This window comes from Parambassis ranga, chromosome 13 (genome assembly GCF_900634625.1).
Source record: "Parambassis ranga chromosome 13, fParRan2.1, whole genome shotgun sequence".
Classification (NCBI taxonomy): Eukaryota; Metazoa; Chordata; class Actinopteri; family Ambassidae; genus Parambassis; species Parambassis ranga.
The window spans coordinates 7,091,355-7,113,855 of NC_041033.1; the positions used below are offsets into that span (position 1 = coordinate 7,091,355).

Consider the following 22,501-nt stretch of genomic DNA (forward strand, 5'->3'; position numbering starts at 1 on the left):
TGTGTGGGTGTGCACGCATGCATGTGCATTCAGTGTTGACAGTAAATGCCCAAAGGAGAGCTAACCTCCAGCTCACCTCATGGGTGGGTCTTTTTTTTTCTCTCTGCAGCACGTTCCAAACAGCTGCCAAGTGTGTGTATATTTGTGTGCGCATGAATGTGTTTCTGTTTGTTTGTCCGTGTGTGTGTGTGTATGGCAGAAAGAAAAAGAAGGGGGGGGTAGTGTTTGACAGAGGAAAAGGAAGTTAAAGAAAGCAGTCTGTTTGTATTGATGCCGTGTGAGTATGTGTTTGTTCAGTGACGTGAGCATGAACAGCAGCTGCTGCAACGGATACAATAAAATACACACTGAGGCATACAAACACACACACGCACATGCAACCAAATACTCAGTACTTATGGTCGTGGAAACTTTTCATAAAAGTTACCGTAGGGTTAATATGTTCATTTCTGGCTGATGATACACATTATTGTCTTATCTTCCAAAAAGCAACAGTTTCTAAGTGTAGTCTGATTATTCAATTTATGTAATAGTTACCTTTTAATAGTTTAGGCAAGAAAAAAAAATCTTACGGCCCCTATTGTTTTGTATCTTTTGTTAGATTCTCAACAAGCTGCCTGTTTAAGTAGCCACCTACCCAATTCCTCTTGGTCCTTAATTTGATTAGCTGGGAGCTGTCAATCAAAGTGGTCAAAAATAGTTCAACAAAATGTCAGTGAAGTTGTGAAAAAGATTCCATTAAAATCCCATATGACAAACTAAAGTAGCACATTAAAGCTCGAGGCTGTGTTTGTTGGCATTACACCATGCTACCTGTCTGTCAGCTTTCTGTGGTTGGCGTCACACGGCAGAAAAACTGAGAGGCAGAAGTAAAACGGGCAGAGTGAAACATAAAGATGGTGCCTGATGTGAACAGATGAATGTGGTTTATGGTTAGGTGGAAAAGAAGAAGGAGGAGATGAGAGAGAAACCTCAAGGGCTGTGGAATTTTACAGAGAAGCAGCCAAAGACAAGTGAAGAGATTAGAGGAAAATGAAGACATAATTAATCTCAGTTTATTCTGTGCAGATGACAGCAGATGACTGGTACAACTTGATGGACAGAGTTTTAACAGTGTTCATTCAACATTTTGGACAAAACAAAAAAGGCTTACATTGAAATCAAGAAGAAGCGCAGTGACTGAGCGTGACTAAGGGTGTATGAATGTGTATTTGTGCGTGTGCATGTGGGTGTGTGACTGATTCATGAACTGTAGCCATCTGCCAACACCCTGGGCCATCCAAAGACTATAGTATCTATTTCCGTGGGAGCTCACTGTATATGTGACAGCAGCAGTATAAAAACATTAAAAAATATTCTCACACAGCTTAGCCAACAGTTTCTCTTTCCATCACCTCCCTGTCGAGCACTGTCTCCACATTTATCTGTCTGTGTGTATGTTAATCTAGTAATATCTAAAGCATTGCACTTGTGGACATATTGAAGACACATTGAGGTAGACTGGGTGTCTAAGTCAAGCTTAATCATAATATAAGTCATGATATTGTAGAGCCTGGCATTAAAAACGTGCATAATAAAGCCTGTAAATACCTTCGTATACTAGTTAAGAAAAAATAATCTTGACACTCCTACAGAGCTCTGTTATTTTTCTTCCCATGAAACTGCTGTGGTTCAGAAGTTGGTATGCTTTTATTGCACATAATAAACTAGGCAGACACCCAAAAATGGTTGTGGTACCCAAACACTTCAGAATGTGATATTTTAGTAATGTAGACTCTCATAAAAATTCCAGAGTACAGCTGTATGTGTGTGTGGAGTTTAATAGGTAACTGTAAAGGTAGCTGTGAGTTGCAGGACTTTCTGTTGTGACATGGTCTGGTACTGTAGTTTGTTACTTATTGTTGGAGCTCCATACTGTTCCTCTATACTGTGTCGATCCCATCCTAACTGGAAGTGCTGGGTGTGCCTGTGTGAGAGTAAAACTAACTCCATAAAAAATACATTATTTATGTAAATAATTTATAGTCAGTCTCACTGTCGATCACTGTTTTTACAAATCTAAGGTTACATTGTAACAGCCAAGCTGTTTTTGATGAGCAAAGGCAAAGCTTGGTAAGAGTTACATGTACTGATATGGCTGATGTTTCTACATATTACTACATATTTGGTAAAAAACGACTTACTGTTAATACTGTGTTCAAACTGTTACTGTATTAATCTGTGGATTGGGCAGACCAGGTCATAAAAAGTAACATTCTAATATTAACTACATACCAAAATGTATACACTTACCCTGTTGTCTCAAATACCTGTATCCCACTTGGTGTGTGACATGGTGTGTGAAGGATTGTAAATTTAAGAAAATACTTCAGAGACAGTTAGAACTGATTAAGCTGCTTGGATTAGCAGCGAAACATCTTCAAGAAAACTACTTGTGCTAACTTGTGCTAACTACAAGAAAGCTACTTTGTGCTAACTGGAAGTATTATCAAACTAAACACACCTGACGCATACTGTGAAACCCTTTCTAATGTAATTACCTAACCACAGTCACAGCACTTGGATGTCTGAAAAAATACCACAGTTTATTCTTTAAACAGAAGCTCCAAAAGCCCGACTCGGAGGCGAGGGAAGCAGCAGTTGAGCCAACTGTCAATCATAGCTGTCTGTCAATGGGCACACCGCAGGCATCAGAACCTTCCATGAGTCTTCAAGTCCTAATACTAAGTCACTATGTTCCAAAATAACCACCAAGGTCTGAATTTACTCGCAATTAATGATTAAACAATATTTCTAGTAAAAATCTAATATGCAGTATAAAAAGTTAACTTTAACATATAAAATACCATAATTATTACCATAAAATATTATAATTATGCTATCATAGCTATCATACTATCATTCAAATACCCAAAATGATGATTTGTTTTCTGTATTGTTCTTCCTTTTTATTTGAGTGTATTCAGATACAATCACATTAAGGCTCTTGGGGTAGTGATGTGTTATAACATGCCATTATTTACACACTGTAGCTGACTGCAGTGCTGCAGATCGCCAACCCAGTTATGATACCGTAACACTAGCTAGCTGGTGAGCAGCTGCCAGAAAGTTGCTGTAATTTTTTACTGCACCTTGTTACGCTGTGTGTGTCTGTTTGTTAGCACTGAGACACATAATAGAAGGTACTGCAGAGAAAGTCAGACAGGCAGGGTTGCTTTCATTGCAAAGCCTTTCTGCTCCATCAAGTATTTATACAGCCATTGCTGTTTGGACATGAGTGCTCCAGTGTGTATTTGTGAGGCCTTCTGTGTGTGTTTTTGTGGTGCTTGTGTGTCTTTGTGTAAGTGGTCCTTTGTATGTGCATTCTTGTGTTTTCTGTGTGTGCATGTGTGCGTCTGTCTGAGTGAGTGAGTGAGTGAGTGTGTCTGCGTGCTGCTTTACCCTGGCAGACCTTGTCATGTCACAGTGACCAGAAAGCAATTATCGGTGTATTGCCGGTTTGAGAAGGACCTCCTACACTCCCCTCTTCCTGCTGAGAGAGAGAGAGAGAGAGAGGAAGAGAAGGAGAGGGAGGCCAGATAAGAAAGCTATGAGAGAAATAGGAAAACAGAGTGAGAGAAAAAGAGGAAGATTGAGACTGAGAGGGGAAGAATAAAAGAGAAAAGCCCAGGGTGAAGAAAACAAAGACTTGGAGGAGGAGAATGTCAGGCTGACATTGCTGGATCAGTTTGAGAGCTCTCCAGGGCCACAGCCACTGTGCCCCTGCTGCACCTCTCTGAAGGACCCTCACAGACAACTTCTCTCAATATACAGCTGACACACAAATACACACTCCACCAACCCACACGGCTGCCCTGTCAGCCATGCAAACAACTAGCCAGACACCCACACAGTGCTTTTATTTGTCAGCTTTCATGGCATTTATTGTTAAATAGCAATGGATGGCTACATGCGTAGTACTTATGCTATAAGCATTCAGTCAGTTTTACTAAAGTTGTAACACACAAGCTCCCTGTGGCAACAAAAGATCTTTTCCTCTTGCATTAACTGTAACACATGTCACCAGTCACGACTTACTGTCTACCAAATGATGACAAAGGACACTGCAACTATTTGCAATCACATTTGCCACCACAGTGGTTGCATCATTTTTATGACAGGGATACACTTTATTAAAATAGAGCTGTCAACATAAACTAAGGCACATTTTTATGCATAACAGCATTAAGTATCGGTCTGTATTTGGTGCCAAAATGCTTCAAGTGAACATCTAGAACTGTAGATGAACATCTGTCGCCTTCTTTCAGTACAGACTCTGCCCTTTCTTTTGTTACACTGCCGATGTAGTGCGGGGGTTGTTCGATCATGAGATCACACTATAATCCATCTTGCTAGGCCTTAAACTATGCACATGTTTGGATCAATCGGCATGCTGTGAGAAACGGCTGGCAGCTCTGGGCGTGTTCTGGTGTGGCGATAAATGTTTCTTTATGAGATCATGAAGAAAGGTTTGATCAAAGTTAATGTATATTGATGTACATGTTATATGGAACTTAAATATTAATATATGGTTAAAGTGAATGATTTTGAATGAATGTGGATGGTCTTTATGCAAACCATGATTGAAAAGAACTTTATAATTTTAAGTGCTTTTCCCTTGCATGAAATCCACTCCTGCTCAGATCTGCAGTAAGTCCGATCTTGTCCGTCTGACAAGTCTTTGGCCTGACATAAAATCCAAATATTATACTTTTCTTCCTGGTCTGTTTTTTAACAAATGTATTCCAACCTGGAAACCTGTTATATATTGAGGCTGTGGAGAATTAAATCACACAGCCTACCACAGCAGGTTCAGATATAAGCACCTAGAAATATGTCATGTATATGTTTTTATAACTACTATGTGTTTTGCATCTGTCTTAATATTTTCATGTGTTTATGTCTTGTCTGCATGCTTTATCATGCAGACAGTGAGTGAAGAAATGGTTGCAACTTTTGTATCAGACACACAAACGCATAGGCTGCTACATTGTGGTTTACTGTTTCATGTAACTCCCCCCCCAACCCTCCACCGCAGGACAGGCCCTCCCTTCTCCTCTCTATCTGTCTCTCTGTCTCTCCCCTTTCCTGTGCCTCTTCCTCACCTCTTGTTCATGGCACTCTGGAAACGATGACCTTTGTGTGTTTTGTATTCACTCCTTGTGCACATTTTCATTTTATGTAGATCTATTCTTTGATTGAGTGTGAGGACTCATAGAAAACGTTGCCTACAGTACCTGTCTGTCTCTTGTCTCTCCTCTGTCTCCTTCTTTCTGTAAATCATACAGTGCAGCAGCCTCCGGTGACAAGCCTGGCGGCTTAGAGTAAGCATTAGATTGCACCAGTATGCAGGCTAGATTTTGTAAGCTTCTACCACATCGTCATTGTGTCAAGTAAACTTAAACCTCTGTGTGTTTATGTGTGTACAGCACTGAGTGAAAAGCTGCAGCATTCCAGTGTGGAGCTTCAGAAAACGAGAGAAGAGAAGCAGCACTTAACTCAGCAGCTGATGTAAGTGTCTACAGAAACACACACACACTTATGAAAACACATATAAGGAAGGGAACGCAGGTGGATGGTGGAATTTAGAATATGCTGGGTGAAGAACAGGTCACTGCAAGGCTTGGCTCTATGTATAATTTCCCTCAACCAATCCCAACTGTCTGTGCAGCCTCACTGACAACACCCAAACCAGGAAATGCTCACGTTCCACATACCAAGCCTGCTAAGCTGCAACAACAAAGAAGGTTTGACTTGTATACTCACACAAAGGTCTAGTCATGGATTTAGGACTTTAGAATAAATATGCCCCCGTGGCTTTTAAAAATATGCTGATGATGAAACTCCATCAGTTCAAAGATTTACCAGCTGCTTTGAGCTTATTTCATGTTTTCCCTACCTGGCCCTGTAGTTGCAAATACACACACACACACACACACACAGCTGAATAAAAATCCACACTCACTACACACACACACTACAAATGCACCCAAAATGTCAATCAGTCATACAAATCGGGTATTTTTAAAACCCTTAAAAGTCACAGCAAATGTGAAGCTGCCATGTACATTTGAGTTAGTAAAGCTATTACATGTTTAGCTCTAAAATATTATACAAACATTGATGATCCCCAGGAGCATGTATCCCATGACTTTGGTGATCCAATGTCTTTTCCTGAGGTTGACATTTATGATTTTAGTGAACTGCGATACCAGCTATTTGATAGGTTGCTTTGAAATTTAGCACACACACTCATGTTCCCCTGAAGATAAATGATAATACCTCCTGAGTCATCTACCATCGATCTAAACTTCAGTTTGTTTTGCACTTATGTTGAGTTATGAGCTAACATTTTCAAATATTTGCATGTCACATTCTGAATTATAGTTATTTTTCAGCTAGGCTTTTAATGTTACAAAAAAAACATGCACTTCAACATTGCACACACAGACACCAAAGGATACATGGAAACACAAACATCCCCCTACGCACTAAGGGAGTAAATGCTAAAGTTGCCTCTATTTGATTCTGTTTGATTATCAAAGCATTACAGATCTGCTTGACCTGACAGACTACAGATGAAGTAGTCATTTCTTTGCTAATGTTTCCTCCCTCTCTCTCAAAAACCCCACAAATCACTCTGCCTTTCCTGCTTCCAGTTGTTTCTATTGCCATATTTTCCCCCCAGATATCATTGGTGTTTCTCTGCTTTTCTCTCTCTGTCTTTCTCATCATTGTCAGATGGCTCCTACTTTCAGTCCAGGAGTTGAATTTTGTTAATAGTTACTAATCATCATGACAGTATCATTATTGATGAAACCACTTGGTGACTCGGGGTGGTAGCAGCATGAGGAGCAGAGATGCTCAGGCCTTCCTGCCTCTATTAGCAGCCTAATCGACCTCCTCCTGGTGATTCCCAGTTGGAAGATAAAGTCCCTCCATCCGGTCGTAGGTCGTCCCCATGTATGTCGTCCAGCTGGCCATGCCTGGTAAACCTCTAAACAGGTCACCTAGGGGGCATCCTTATCAGGAGCTATCTCAGCTGTCTCCATGCACTGTTGTTTTTGCAGTGGGTCCACATTTTCTCACAAACCTCAGCCACAATCTTGGAGAGAAACCCCAGCCATCCTGCAGAGAAAACTCATTTCAGCTGCTTGTAATTGTGATCCTGTGAGGGTATCACATAAACCAACAGGTCAGTGACAGTATCATTGCGAAAGCAGAACACCAGCTATGGTCTTTTTACACTCTCTCTCATTTTAGTGTTATTTAATCTACATTTGGCTTTGGTGCTACTAAAGTTACTATTATCAAAAAAATCATTTTGACCCCCTGCTCTTTTCCTTCACACACAAATCGTACATGCCACTGAGGTCATGTATCAAACATAAATTGGACTTTGTGTGTACATGTGTGTAGAACGTGGCCATCCATCCAACACAGGGATCAGGGCTGAGATGGAGAGGATGGAGGGGATGTTTGCAGTCTCACGCGACACACCCAGACATATAGATATATGCTATAGGGAGAATCAGCCCTATGGCCATGTAGCATGATGAGTTGTGTGTAGAGGAGCAGATGGGTTTAGTCTAAGATTTTATTTCAAGATAAGGAAGTATGTGTGTGTGTGTGTGGGGAGATAATTGCAGAGAGAGAAGATGGGGCTTATACATTAGCACAGTTTGAACAGTTTAAAGTTTAAACTGAAAATAAACCTACATTTGTTTAAACTTTAAACAGTGTAAAACTGTAAAATGTAGGTTTATTTTCATATTATTTTCTTTCCAGTTGCAAAAAAATTAAACTTAATTTAAAAGAAGCTAATGTTAACTACTGTAAAAGATATCCGGCTGCTCTTTCCACATAATATCATTTTGTGTTTATTTTATGTTTACCAGTGACTAGTGAACAAAAGCCAGTGTTTCCCCTTGCTGCTTCATACGTGGCAGCCAGTCAGCTGAGGTCTAGACTGAGGTCCAGATGGGACGTCTGAGCTGATCAGCTAACCCTCCTTTCACTGTCCAGTTGATGCTGATTGGACGTCTGTTCAAACATCCTCTTCTGCAGTGCGTGTATGCATGCCTCGCTGTGTGTGTGTGTCCTTTCAGCTCCACTGTGCATCATATCAGTTTCAGAGCTTCCCAAACCTTTCATTCTCTCTCAATATCCCAAGAACAAAAAAAAAAGTTTTGTTTGTGTGCCGTAGCCTTGACAACGTCCCCACCTTTGACCCTCATCTCTGTCAAACATCAGCATTCCGCACCTGTTGTGTTTCTGTGGCGCCAGCCTGTTGCTTTGGAAACACTCATATACATACATATTTCAGGAGTGGTTTAAGGACACGACACGGCTGTGGAATTTTTTTCTGAGCCTAACATGCAATCTGATCAGCATGCCAGAGGGACAGTGAAGGGCAGCTTGTTTCATCATGATTTTTTACTCACACATAATAAGCTTGCACCATTTTAGGTGTTGTCAGTATTAGTTGTTTTTTGTGATTTTATATCATGTGATGATCATCTGATTTATGCTTATTGGTCAGAAATCCACAGGAAACTGATGGGCCTTTGGCAGCATTTGTCAGAGGATCACTGACAGCTTCAGAGCTCAGTCCTCCTGGATGATATGCACATATAAGTGTCAGGAATCTTCCCTGCTGCTTTCTGATTGGCAGGAGACACTGAGCTCATCCTTTCATCAGAGGATGATCACCCAACACAGACACAGGTCTGGTTGAAAGGGTGGATTAGAGGGATAGATGAAAAATATGAGGGACGCACTGAGCATGGGAGGAGAGATGAAAGAGGGGACGGTAGAATGAGTGAAGGTCAAGAGAGAAAGAGCAAAGGATTGACGTGATTGATGTGATACAGCTTGTTTTCATAAGTCTGATGCACGCTGACTGCTCTGTGTGGGTCTGTGAGTGTGCATCAAAGTGTGTGTCTATGTGGATGGTGTCTTCGTGACTAATATATCTATTGATCTCCGGGTGTATCCAAGGACCTGGTGTCCCTTAAGATCTTGCTCTGGCATTTGACATTTGTTTTCCTGTTTTTTTCCCCTTCAACTCAGTCTGCTGTTTATCTCATATTAGATAAAAATCAGTCACTTTGGGAAAGAGGAATTCTTTTTAATTTTTCTTCTCTGATTCAGAGAAAATCTCCCTTCATCTCTCTCTCTCTCTCTCTCTCTCTCTCTGTCTCTTATCATGTAAGCACACGCCACAATAAATAATGCTGAGAGCTTTTTCCTTCTCATGTGGCTGTTTGATATTTTGGTGACTCGTCACACACCACATAGAGAAGAGAGACTCAGCAGGGAATTACTCGTGAGTTGCAATTTTAGTGCTGTGTGTCAGTGTTGGGATGCTGCATGCTTTTTCGCGACAAACTGCACACAATATTCTTCACTTTAAAATATGGAGGTCAGGTTTCACTTTTATGTAATATATTGTTTGAGTGGTTAACACTTTTAATTAGACAGAAAAAAAACAGAACCAAGAAGGCAGAGTGAAGATTAATGTTTGATTTTTATTAGCGTCACTCATCAATTACAGCTGATTAACTGTGTTAAGATCCAGCTGAAGGTGTTCCCTCTGCAGCCTGTAATTTGAGTGATGTGTGTTGTCAAGCTGTGCATGCCACTGTGGTTGCCTTCATCAAATGTGCAACTAGGAAACTTATTCCATTCTTGATGTCTTGACGTCTTAAGGTCACACATATCACAGTTTATTCCATGAAAAAATTAAACGACAGTTTAAACATGTTCACGCTGAAACCGACTCTCTCAGCTCTCATGCTGTGATTGCAACACACCCACTGATAATGTATGAAAATAAATTCTTCCTGTTTTGTTTCTATGTGTTTCTACACCTGGTGCCTGCAGCCATCAAAATACCCAAAGTGCTCTGCCACTCCTGCGGTGCACTGAGCACTTGACTGCACTCTGAACCCTGTGCTATTCACACAACAACACCACCAGTCTCTGTCTTATTCTCCCAGTCCCTCTGTTCTACCTGTTTACCTCTTGAAAGACAAAAGTAAGTAAGAAAAAAACAGGAGAATAAACAGGAGTGGCAGTAGGGAGTGAGATAGCATGTCATTTCTGACCTTGATGACACAAAAAACAGAACAAGAAAGGGAGTCAATGGGCCTGCATGGAAGGATGTGAAGCAAAAGCTGCATGCTGCTGCTAAATAGGCTGAATGTCCAAACCATCAGTAGCTCTGACAGCAGGGGAGGAAAAGAAGGTTAAAAAGAGAGCAAAAGAGCAAGAGTGAGAGGGAATAAATGATATGTGTGATGAGAGGTACAAAGAGAGGGAGGCTGATAACCGGTGCCAGACAGCTGTGAGTGTTATTCTCATTGTGTCCTTCTGTCTGTCTGTTGCTATGCTGATACTGACATGAATACTCATGCAGCTTCCAGGGTTGTGGATGTTGTTGTACCATTAAGGCAAAGGAAAAGCATCAAAATACGCAGCTATAATGAATTAATAATAGAGTGATGAGCTGTTGTGGCTTTAGTAAAATATATAACTGATTCCACACTGTTAGACTGTTGGAAGTGAAAACAGGCTGTCTGCCTGCGAGCACAGACATACAGGCCCTCTCACTCTGTATCCTCATTGCGTGTGGTTGCAAGGTCACAGGGCTAGACTGCCAGCAACACAGACACACACACGCACACACATTAACTGATCATGCTGCCAGAGAGGAGATTAGGCTGAGAAGCCGACAGGGTTAGGAGGGTTAGAGTAAAGTCTGTGTGTGTGTGTGAGAGAGAGAGGCTGGTGTACCACATACTGTCATGGCACGCAGAATTAGAATTAAAACTGATTTCCAATTTACTTTCTGAAGAATGACATGGCAGCTGCACATGGAAGCAGAGGTGACCTCAGAAACACACTTTATTAGGAATCTTACCATTAAAATACATTGCTCTGAAGCAGTTCAATTTCGTTGTCAGCTGACAACCAATAGAGTTGTTCAAACTCAAAGAGATGTGTTGTACAGGAAGCTTTCCTGAACTTTTGCTGATCCCTGAGGGACAATTCATTGTTAAGCTTGGCTTCTTCCACATGGACGCTCAAGCGTAGGAGTCACAGAAAAGCAGTTGTATGGATTTAGTATCTTGCCTGAGTACTTTTCAGTGACACTCGAAAAAAAGTGTACTCATACTGTAATTCTGTGTGCCTGAATATGAAATATGGGTAGAGTTAATGGGTATTACATTTTAGGGAAATCAGAAAGCATGACTTTATTTTAAGCAAGTCTATCTTGGTTATCGATTTCCTGACTCAACAAATGGTGAAATTGAGCAGCCATGCCATATGCTTGTGTTCTCCAGGGAGCATAAGAGACAGAGAGAGGAGCAGCTGTGCCAACAGGAAGACTCTGAGAGGGAGCTCCGAGGAGAACTGCTCAGGTTTGTTGACCTCTCTTTTACTCCACACTTTTGTTTCATCTTACATGGTCACTTCCCTTCTCCAACTTTCCCACAATGCCTGCACACATCCCACTCATTCATCTCCTAATCATTCTCTTCCTGCTGTTCCATCGCACTCCCTTATCTTCTCCACTACCTCCTAAAGAGGTAGTGTCAGCTGAAATCTGCTCTTGGATCAGTTGAGGAGATCTTAGGCTTCATAAAGTGCCAGTGACACAGCAAAGTCTCGTGTGAGGCTGGCGCGACAGATGGAAGCACTTCTTAGTTGGCTTGGAGTCATGTTTCTCTCTCTCTCTCTCGCACACACACACACATACATACACATACTGTAGATATGCAGGCGCGCAGTGGCTCTTCTACTGGAGTGTATCACATTAATGCACAGGCAGACACACACCCAACCCACATGTGTATACCCACAGACAGACATATACACACAAAGGGCCTCTCATCTTTCCATGCAGGCGTAAGATGTATGTAGGGTGTGTATTTTTTCACATGGTATCTGCTGGTATTCCCTTTCTAAGCCACTGGCAGCCTGGTGTGTTCAATTACACTGTCGATTTATTTCTCTTCCCACACAAGAGTCTCTGATCTAACCCTCTAGCTCCTATGTAGCACAACATATGATAGCACTCCACTGGGTGAGTGGAGGCTATTTAAGAAACGATGTGACTGAGGTTAGGGGCAACACCCCCCTGTAGCTGAGAAAACATGCAATGGGAGACACCAATTTACCAAATTGTCTAAGAATGGAAACCAGAGGTGGCAAAAGGCGGTGTTTCTCTGGTCAAAGCACTTTTGTCGGAGCAAGCTTTGTGGATAGCATTATCCACGAAGCTTTCTATATGTACGGTAACTGAAAATTGCAAGTGAGCACTCTGGATGGACCTCAATCTTAGGAGCTTATCACCCCAAGAGCTCCACGAGGACATGGTGGCAACCTTCAGAGAGCATGATGAAGAAATAGGTTGTTAAATTCTAATGTGGTGGAAAGAGCCTGGAAGATAACCTGATGCCCTTGTAGGCCAGTCATTGTCATTGTCAGAGACCATTAATAAGATCCAAAAGAAGATCTTGAAAGATTGACAAAACCACAATAAATACCACAGAGCTGGCTATCTTTCAGAAACATGTCCACGCAAGCTGTCAGCTTGCTGGATCTTTAAAGTCTTTGGGAGTGACATATCAAGGGATTATCTGCCTTTTTTTATGTAAATCCCAAGAGATTTCTTCAGCAAATTATATCAATGGATGAGACCTGGGTCCACCAGTTCTAAGCAGAGATGAATGGACCAAACAAAACAGTGGAAACACCCAAATGCTCTTACTAAAAAGAAATCTGTGAGGTCTGCAGACAAGGTGATGCCTGCAATTTGTTGGTGGAGCTCTGAAAAAAGGGGTCAGTATTACTGTAGCTTATTATGCTAAGCTGAAAGCTACAGGAGAAACTTCATGTGGGAAGTTGACAAAGTATGGGTTGTACTTTCAATGCTTCACTTTACAACTGGATCGCTGCCATCCAGGAATGTGGTTTTGAACTCGTCCACACCTACTTTGTTCACCTGATTTGGCCTCCTCAGATATTACCTTCTCTCTACAATGAAGAAGGAGCTGAGGCATTTGACCGTTGACTACTCTTTGCCATAACCTTATCAAGGAACCTTTAATAAAAGCAAAAGAAGAAGCATTAACAAACCACTACAGACCAGACACACAGAAAAAAAATCTGTCTAGTTTTGGCATCTGGTGTGTCAACTCAACACCAATAAGCATGGGGAATAAGCAGCTTCTGTCTTATGTAACAAACTGATGCTTAGTCTCACCTGTTGCTTGCCAGTGTAGAGTTACTGCCTGCAGGTATGTGTATGCCTGGGTGGTTGTTTGAAGCATGTGCACACATGCCCTCTTCAAATGCAGATGAAAAGAATACTTCCTCACACAATATTACAGCATGGACAGCTCCTGCCTGTGTTTGTGCACACTCTTATCTTCTGTGTCTTTTCAACAGCTTAAAAGCAGAGTTGGAGGAGAAACACAAGAGGTGGTTGTCATGCCAACAAAGGTGTGATGCCATGCAGGAGCAGCTGTCGTCATGGGACCAGAAAGGGGAACAAATGAACCAGAAGTACAGTGCAGCTGCAGAGGAAGTAAGACAACTGAGGAAAGCTCTGCAGAAGATCCAGCAGGAAATGAGAGAGCTGAGGAGAGAAAGGTGATTTGTTTTCCTTTCTTTTTATAAGGAATAAAGCACCATTTCAAGGCTGCTTGTACTGACAAATATGCTTAATATAGATTAGTATAATGGAAATACATTTACCTTTGATGTGGTGGCCCTTTATAACCACTCAGAAACCTGTCAAATATTCTGCTGCTTTTTCTTAAGAAACTGACCATTTGCTTCTTCTGTGCGTGGCAGTGATTCCATTTTTCATCACAAGGAAACTACAAACTGTTTGGAACCAGGTTGTTCTGTTCTAATGTTAAATATTTACTCTTTTTGTGTCTGAGAGGACAGGGTTTATGGATAGGCAGGAATCAATCCTTTCACTGAGCGCAAATCCAATAGTGAGTTGGGATCTGTTCCCAGTTTCTTACATAAGGCCTCACCTCTCTATGTGAGGACAGCTCACTGCTCAATAAACATGCATTTAGGGTTGTTTATCTGTGTCAATACCTCAGCTACTTTTTTTTTATCACATTGACCACATGTCCCTGATTGTAGAGTTTTCAGATACTGGACCAAGTACAGGCTCAAGGGTGGTTACTTTTTATAATGCTAATTATAGCTGTTCTTTTTCATTTAGATAAAGTCAAGTTTGTCTTTATCTTAGCAGAATGACATAGATGAATGACTGACATAAACTCATAAATAGTATATATACAGTACAAAGTACATTTTAGTGTTGGACATGTCTCCTTCCATGTAGGTCCTATGGAGACCCATGGCACACTGAAGGTCAGTGTTCACCAAACCTCTCATGTATTCAGGTCTCCCTGGAAGGAGTCTTGCTTCTGTGTGAGGACCATAGGGCTCACTGACCCCATAATAAGAAGTATTCTACTACGTAAAGACACCTTTACAGCAACAGTCTTTCCATTGACCTCCTCAGACCGCAGACAGTGAAACCGCTTTCCACTCTAAGTCCAAGAGATCATCCAATCACAGCACGGACTGCCTCTTTGCTTCTAATTCTTTCCACTTGTGACAGGCTTATGACTATAAACAGAGAGAATGGAATCAACTTCTTAACTGCAGTCAAGCAAACAGACTGGCTTGTGACCCCACAGGGTACTCCCATCAGGATGAATCCTTGCTCTGTTAAAATAATCCATTTACCATTTCCACTGCTGCAAACCTAATGGCCCAAAAACCATTACAACCAGAAAAACTGCACACCATCTGAAATAAAAGTCCACAAACTTCTCCCTAATGTAAAATAAGTCAACACATCCTGACTCCTGACAAACATAATTACTATCTGTTTTATTTTAGTTCTGTGTCTGTGACTCTATATGGATGTGATTATACTCATTTGTTTGGCAGGCTCTAAAAGTATAAAAAGAGCCTCTACAAATTAGTTGATTTGTCATACCTTAAAGAAGCATTAAAGAGATCTGTACCTCGGACTTTGCTGCCACTGTTGTGACAGGAAATACACATTAGAATCACCAGAATGCTGTGTAGGAATGATAATGTGGAAAATGTGGTTTGTGACTCTAATGTTATAGATCCTATTTCCCCGAGTGGAGAGGGTCTTAACACAATATGCATGCATAATATGAGCAAGTGTGACACAGTGACATAAAAATAACAGCTTATTTACTGAATGTACTAGCAGAAACTCTTTCAAAGGGAAGCCATATTTTCTTGGACCGATGTTTACTGCTGTCTCTCCAAGTAATAATTTAGGACCCTGTCTCAGAAGAAAGTACTGTACTGCAGAATAGCCGAATATATGACAAATATACAGTATATTTATGTATAGAATATGCCAATTTATGCACTGCAGACTGTGCTGGTTGTTGAAAAATTTTGTCATGAAAACGTCAGAAGTCTGTCCATGTTGTCTTGTTTGTTCATTGGTCTTCTTTCCACACATTTTGGATTTATGCTATATACTATACCACACAGTATTTGCCTCATCATCATAAAACCTCCTGTGCTTCCTCTCACCCCTCTATCTGGTCCCGTCTTCGTCACTCTCTGACCCCTTTTGACACATACCCCCAGTCACACACTCCACCCTTTGTGCCACACTGTCACAGCACCCTGTTTTGCTGCATGCATGATTTAAACCAGAAACACACGTCAGGCTTCTGCTCTGGGCCTGTTTATGCACTGCTGTTGTAATTGTGGTTCAGAATATGTTTAATATGAAGGATTTGTGACTTGTGTAATAAGCTCTTTAAAGGGTTAATATGGGTTAATATGGCCTTTTAAACTGCTGCTTTTAAGTAGAAGGGTACACGAGAACCTAGCCTTGTTCCCCTTGTAACCTCATTTAATGTTTCTACTGTCTTTCACTGTAAACCTTTTGCTACAGTCAGGCATCAAGGCAGTGAGCTCTTGTAATTTAGACATTTTGCAGCAGTTCAGTGGAGCTCATTTCAACAAGTCCTCAGACATCAATCAGAGAATAGGTCAAATTAATCTCTAAAATACATATCAATATTTTGATAAAGGTCATGAGTCCCTTAGATGGTAGAATGTAATAAGCTGAATAATGTCAAGGGTTCAATTTACTTTACAAGACAAAAGAAGTTTTTAGATAACTTGTGAAGGATGTGCTGCCATGTAGCAGCAACATAAATGCTGTTGCATTAAAGATTTGCTCACTAATGTTGTTCTCTTGTCAGGACCTGCTCATCGAATGCATCAATGCATCATGTGATAATTCAGCTTTTTATTCTACTGTAAAGCAGATCAATAGGCATATGTGAATAAAAGGCAAAACACTGGAATATTTCAAACAACCACAGCTATATAAACTTATGAGGAGAATCTGATGTTCCAAACAGATGCTTTTAAAGTGAGGATTTAAATAAATCCAAACAAACCTAAAGCCAGATTAAAGCTGAAAACAGTGATAATTTCCTCATTGTCTATAGGTCAAACTTTAAGCAGTCAATAGTGTCTCCAGGCCAGAGTAAGATTGAGGGGTGGTGAGATTGTGGAATGAAGGGAGGAGAAGGGATATGGTGGATAGAGAGAAGGAGAGAAGGAATAGCCTGAGAGAGGGAGGTGGTAGGCGCAGGGAGGAGGGATAGAGACCGTGACTGTGGTTTCAGTGGTTACTTCACACACTGTCTGGCGCTTGCATGCACACAGCACGGGTCACCGGGGCCTGCACACGATCTACACACTCACACACACACACACGCAGGCGAAACATGACAGCCTGCCTTTGATTCAGTATAACTGACATAAAGTTAAAAACAGAGAGACAGTGAGTGAAGAAAAGAGGAGGGAGAAGAGAAAAAAGAGTGAAAGAGGCAGAAAGTGGAGAGAGTAAAAGATTTAAAAGTCAAGAGAGGTCAGAAGTATCTGTGTGCTTCCTCATCCATCTGTTAAATGTGAGAGGACTTGTTTCAAGTGGTTTCAAGCAGCCGAGTTTTCGTGACAAAAATTATGATCTCAGAAGCTCTCTGGTCTATGTATCCATATACACAGAAGTGGTTTGAAGCCGTAGGCTTAGAGGCTAATAAAATAATTTTTTTGAAAAGATTAATGTCAACAACTCATAAGATAACTCCATCATCTGTGTTTACTGCCCTGCATCTCTTCTATTTCTTCCCCTGTTTTCTTAAGTGGAAAGTATTATATCATTTTTGTCTGGTTCTGTTATTATAGCTCTATACGTCCTTTATACTCACATTTCATAAATTGCAAATTACTGCAAATTCATGTCACAGTTTTATAAGCTAGTTCATTTTCTACTTTCAAAGTTGAGTGTAAGAGGATACTGTGGAGGATGTATGAAGTCAGCGGAGGTTCCTGTTAACTGTTGATCTACATTGTTGATTCATACACAGTAAAAACTATTTAGAATCGCCCTTGAGTCTGGGTGTAAAAAATTTGGTCCATCCTTTAGAGAAGAGCCAGCCTCCTTTGTTTGCGTGTGGACACAAAGATTGTATCAGCATAAAGTAGAAAAAAAAATAGAATGTGCTTTTTGATGAGGTAGCAGCCATTCACACTGCACACAGACACAAACACACTGCACACACACACACTTGCCTGTCCTTAAAAGCAGTTTGCCGTGTGAGCGCATGAGAGAGTGCTCCCAGATTTTCCCATCATTCCTCCCTGTAATCCCCCCAGACCTCCTTCTGAGGGCTGAATTTGCACGCTCATGCTACCCGGGGGTTCACACACACGCACACATACAGACACACACACGCCAACGCACAAACATGCACATTCAGGCTCAAGTTTATTTTTTTTTTTAACTTTTACAGTACACTTCTTTTGCAGAGGTCTGCTGTTTTTGGTGATCAGAGGGGGAGTTATATCTGACAGTGGGACACACATACAGATTTACCCAAATATTGTATGCATCAGTAGTTTGTTACATATTAAAGAGAAGTCAGCTTCATCCTCAGTTTTTCATAAGTCAAGACACACACACTTACAAATACAATTCTGATCTTTCTCATTTAGAGGTGTGCATGCTTTGTGCCGATTGTTCCAAACATGTTCAAAAGAAATGCTTCCACTGTGGTGGAACACTTTTCCTTTTGATGAAAGTGATGGTCCCTCTTTAGAGTAGAGCTCCTCTGACAATTCCACCCTTTAACAAGGCTGGAACACATTTAAAATGGAAGTCAGATCTTGACATCAAACTTGCGACTCTTGAGGAGAGTTCATACATGGCTGTCTGTCTGCATCTGTTTCTGTGCTTCTCTCTGTATATGTGTGTGTGTGTGTGTGTGTGTGGTGAGTAGGCTGATGTGATTAGCCAGAGCCAGTGGAGTGAATAATATTGTGTCTGCCCCGACTAGGAAGAGATGGAATGTAGCTGCTGCTCTTTATTATACTTTAGATCATCTACTCCTGTATCAGACATGCACAGACTTTAGTGTGCGCACAAGACACCACCTCACACAGACACTTTTTCCGACACAGATGGCCCCACTTATTCACAAAGTGAGTACTGGCTGTGATGTTCTGATGTTAAGATCAGATATTCTGTGTGCTGACAGGCGTCTCTGACTTTGCGTGTTTAGCAGAATTCTTAATCCTGCTCAGAAATTATTTGAGAGTTTTTCCACAGCCAAAATCAAACTGTGTAAACATTATAAAAAAAAAACAGCCAGTTCCTCGATTTTCTTCTGTGGTCGGCTGTAGATTTATGCTCTATCACATCTTATCAGCCAGACCAGCTGCTGAGATGACATGTTTGGACGGAAGATCAACAAATCAATTAGGTTTACCCTTTTGTAGGCATCTCCACCTTAACTCCCACACTCTCACTTCTTTCTTTCTTACTTTATTTTTCTTCCTCACTCACCAGAGACCATGTGAACTTTTCCTATTAAATATTCTTTATGCAACCTGACATGCTGAGAGGTTCATCAAAAAAAGAAGCATGTGTAAATATTATCGGAGCTTTTTGAATCGTGGCAGATGTAGATGTGATGTTGGCTTATTTGCTGTACTTATCTATTCGACTGCAGAGAGTGCTGCGCCGTGTAAAATGTTTAATGCAGTCTTGTATGTTTGAGAGATAGAGGGAGAGAGGGAGTGCTGCTTCTATCAGCACTCTGCATGTGTCTTTGCATGCACTTAAAAATGAGTGGTTCATTCATAGTATAATATGTTGTGGGGTTTTAGCACAGTTCTGTCTGTCTGGGTCTGTTTGGGTCTCTTCTTCTATTATATCATTGGTTGTGGTCAGTCCTTGTGAAACTCCAGAAGCTGAAGCAGCCAGAGACTGTGAACATGTTATTTGGTCTCATGTGGGAATCTTAGGGCATTAACAGCAGTCTTCCATCTGGTTTTAGAAACAGATGGCTGTTTGCTTCTGCTGTATCAAGTATGTTATTTTGTCCTAGGGCTGTTAGCTATTTGAATATGTTGCAGATGACCCACACATAGCTTGATTTTTGGCATGTTAAATTAGACAAAAAAGAGAAAAAATTGAGTCCAAACATTTTCACGATGACTTGAATCAACTGAAGCATCACTGAATGTGTGTATTGTGTGTTCACAGAGAAATTTTAATAGAGTCTCATGGCAGAACCCTGACCAAGATGAAAGAGGACCACAAACAGCAGCTGGCAGCAAAGGTACGGTAATTCTTTTTCAATACAAAAAAAAGCGTACCTGTTGATCACACAGTAAAATAAATAAATAAATAAATGAAGCAGCTATGCGCCTAGCCAGTTATTCACATCAGTCAATCCCTTCATGATGTCACCCAAAGGTTTTCTTACCAGCAGTTTTGAAGCTCCATGTGGCGCCTGATTTTGTGTCATAGAGCTTCAATAAAACATTATTTCCACATAATACTGCTAGATTTAATGTCCTCCAGCATTGCACGGATGGTTGACCGGAAAGCTAAATGATGTGGGTAGAAATGAATTCTAGTTTAATGAAATAAATGCTGCCACTACTGCACAATGTGCAGGTAAAACAGTTCTTAAAAGGCAAGTGGCTTCCATTGCCAGTGGCTGAGATAACCAAGAATTGTGTCCACCTGGGCTGCATGGTTTCTATTAATGCTAATAAATACCCATGAGCACTGCAGAATCATCCATATCATGGATATATGCTGATTGAACTATTTCCCACTCAAGACAAAAGCCAGATGTTAGATGTTTCTTGTGAATTTTGTGTGATTGGATTGAAGTTTTTTTTACCAGCATAATCCCATTGCACAGACATAAAGTGTATAATGTTTTAATCACATATGACAAACTCCATCAAATCAAATCTTCTCGTCTGTGGGTTTATCAGTCTACAAGTGGCAGACATTTAGTTCCAGTGTGGTGAAGTAAACAGACATTTGGGACAGCCAAGCCATTGTTACAGTTCAGAGGAGTTTAATAGGGAGAATCCTGACACACACAATGTGGATAAGATTATGAGGCTCCAAGACCACCAGTCTGTTTAACACCAGATAAACTAAACACACTCAAAAGCGGTCTGTCTTTTATTAGTCAAACAGTGTAGTAGTGTCTCCTTCATTGTCTGACTTCCTGCCTGTCTGGCGGCAAGGCTCACTTAGGTTCAATTGTATGTCAAAGTAAGCATTTTTTCCAATGAAAGAATAAAGAATGAAATTATAGTTTGTTTCTCTTTTACAAAAACAATCACTGTAGAAGACATTACAACATATTTAACATGTTCTTTCTTATGTATGCTAAGATTCTACTGAGCACAACAGTTGTGAATACAGCTGATTGTAGTGCTGTAGAATACAATGCTTCCATTTTATAATGGTAACTTTGTTTTTTTCTGCTGTGCTTGACCTTCACCAGTATCCCAGTTCTGCTGTGCTTTTAAGACTCATTTAAAACCACAAATAGCATCACTGAAAACCCCACACTGTCATCAAGCGTTTTTTGGTCCCAGTGATCAAAGACAAACTGTTAAAACAACTTGACTAAACAGATTAAAAATTTGTCTTGCTGGGAATTTACATTAAAATATGAGACGTGAGGGCTGCAAAAGTGCTACTGATGTGTCCACAGTGACCAGGCTTAGTGAGAGCAAACATTTACTGAACACTTTTCATGTATGTTCTGCAGGAACAACTGAGCACTGTTGATATTTATTGAGCATGAAACCAGAAAACTTTAAGGAGCCTTGATCGATCATTACAGATAACGTTACTAAGATCAGAACAGAAGGCCTCAGGGAGAATGTTTGGCTCATCATAAGCACTTCACACATTTTTGTGATTGTGCTGCCTAGATAGAAGTCCCGATTGTTGTTTAGAGACCAAGCAACTGAGAATTGTTTGTTTTTCTGACTACTTTACAAACAACTGCCCCCTTTTGGACACTGTTAGCTGTCCTGCTATAATTTCCTTACTGTAGTAATATATTATACTAACAATAACTTTTTAACAATGAGTGGCCTCAAACTCTATTGACTCAGATCGATTTACCGGTCAATCTATGTCCCAACCCTCACCTATGGTCATGAGCTTTGGGTAGTGGCCGAAAGAATGAGGTCACTACCCAAAGGGTGGAGTGTGTGGTCACTAGGGTGGCCGGGCGCTTCCTTAGAGATAGGGTGAGGTGCTCGGTCACCCGAGAGGAGCTCGGTGTAGAGCCGCTGCTCCTTCACATTGAGATGAGCCAGCTGAAATGGTTCGGGCATTTGTTTCGGATGCCCCCTAGACGCCTCCCTGGGGAGGTGTTCCGGACATGTCACACTGGGAGGAGAGCCCGGGGAAGACCCAGGATGTGGTGGAGAGACTATGTCTCTCAGCTGGCCTGGGAAGGCCTCAGGATCCCCCAAGAGGAGCTGGAGGAAGTGTCTGGTGAGAGGGAAGTCTGGGTGTCCCTGCTTAGACTGCTGCCCCCGCGACCCGGCCCCGGATAAGCGGCCGAAAATGGATGGATGGATGGATGGATGGATGGATGGATGGATGGATGACTGAGATAAGGGGTTTTTGGTTCATTCCTCTGTTCACACACACCCACACACACACACACATATGAATGTACTGACACCTACTGTATACGCTTTTAGATGTTTCCCACACACATCTATATGGGTTATTTTTCATTCGTTTCCTGACCTTGCATGACTTATACCCATGAAAAGGATGTGGTCACTCTGGTGCACATTTTAAATACAAACTGCAGCTGTGCACATACACACTCTCACACACAAAAGGATATATGCACACACACCATCCACACTCCTCACACGTACATTCACCCAGCAAAGAGGAAGTGGTGTTTTCTCATTTGATCTAACACACGCAATCTAAGTCTCTCATACACTCACTCAAACCAAAACCATGCACGCACAAGTATCAAGTATACACATTTTC

The 22,501-nt window shown here is 41.1% G+C and overlaps 1 protein-coding gene across 1 annotated transcript in view; it reads left to right on the forward strand.

Annotated features, from left to right (window-relative positions):
- lekr1 (Leucine-, glutamate- and lysine-rich protein 1) overlaps window positions 1–22,501 on the forward strand; it is a 63,965-nt gene that overhangs the window by 33,980 nt on the left and 7,484 nt on the right. Inside the window, exons 6-9 of the mRNA XM_028420186.1 lie at window positions 5,469–5,550; window positions 11,388–11,465; window positions 13,498–13,701; window positions 19,703–19,778. Of these exons, the coding sequence (XP_028275987.1) occupies window positions 5,469–5,550; window positions 11,388–11,465; window positions 13,498–13,701; window positions 19,703–19,778 (440 nt within the window). The remainder of the gene's footprint in view (window positions 1–5,468; window positions 5,551–11,387; window positions 11,466–13,497; window positions 13,702–19,702; window positions 19,779–22,501) is intronic.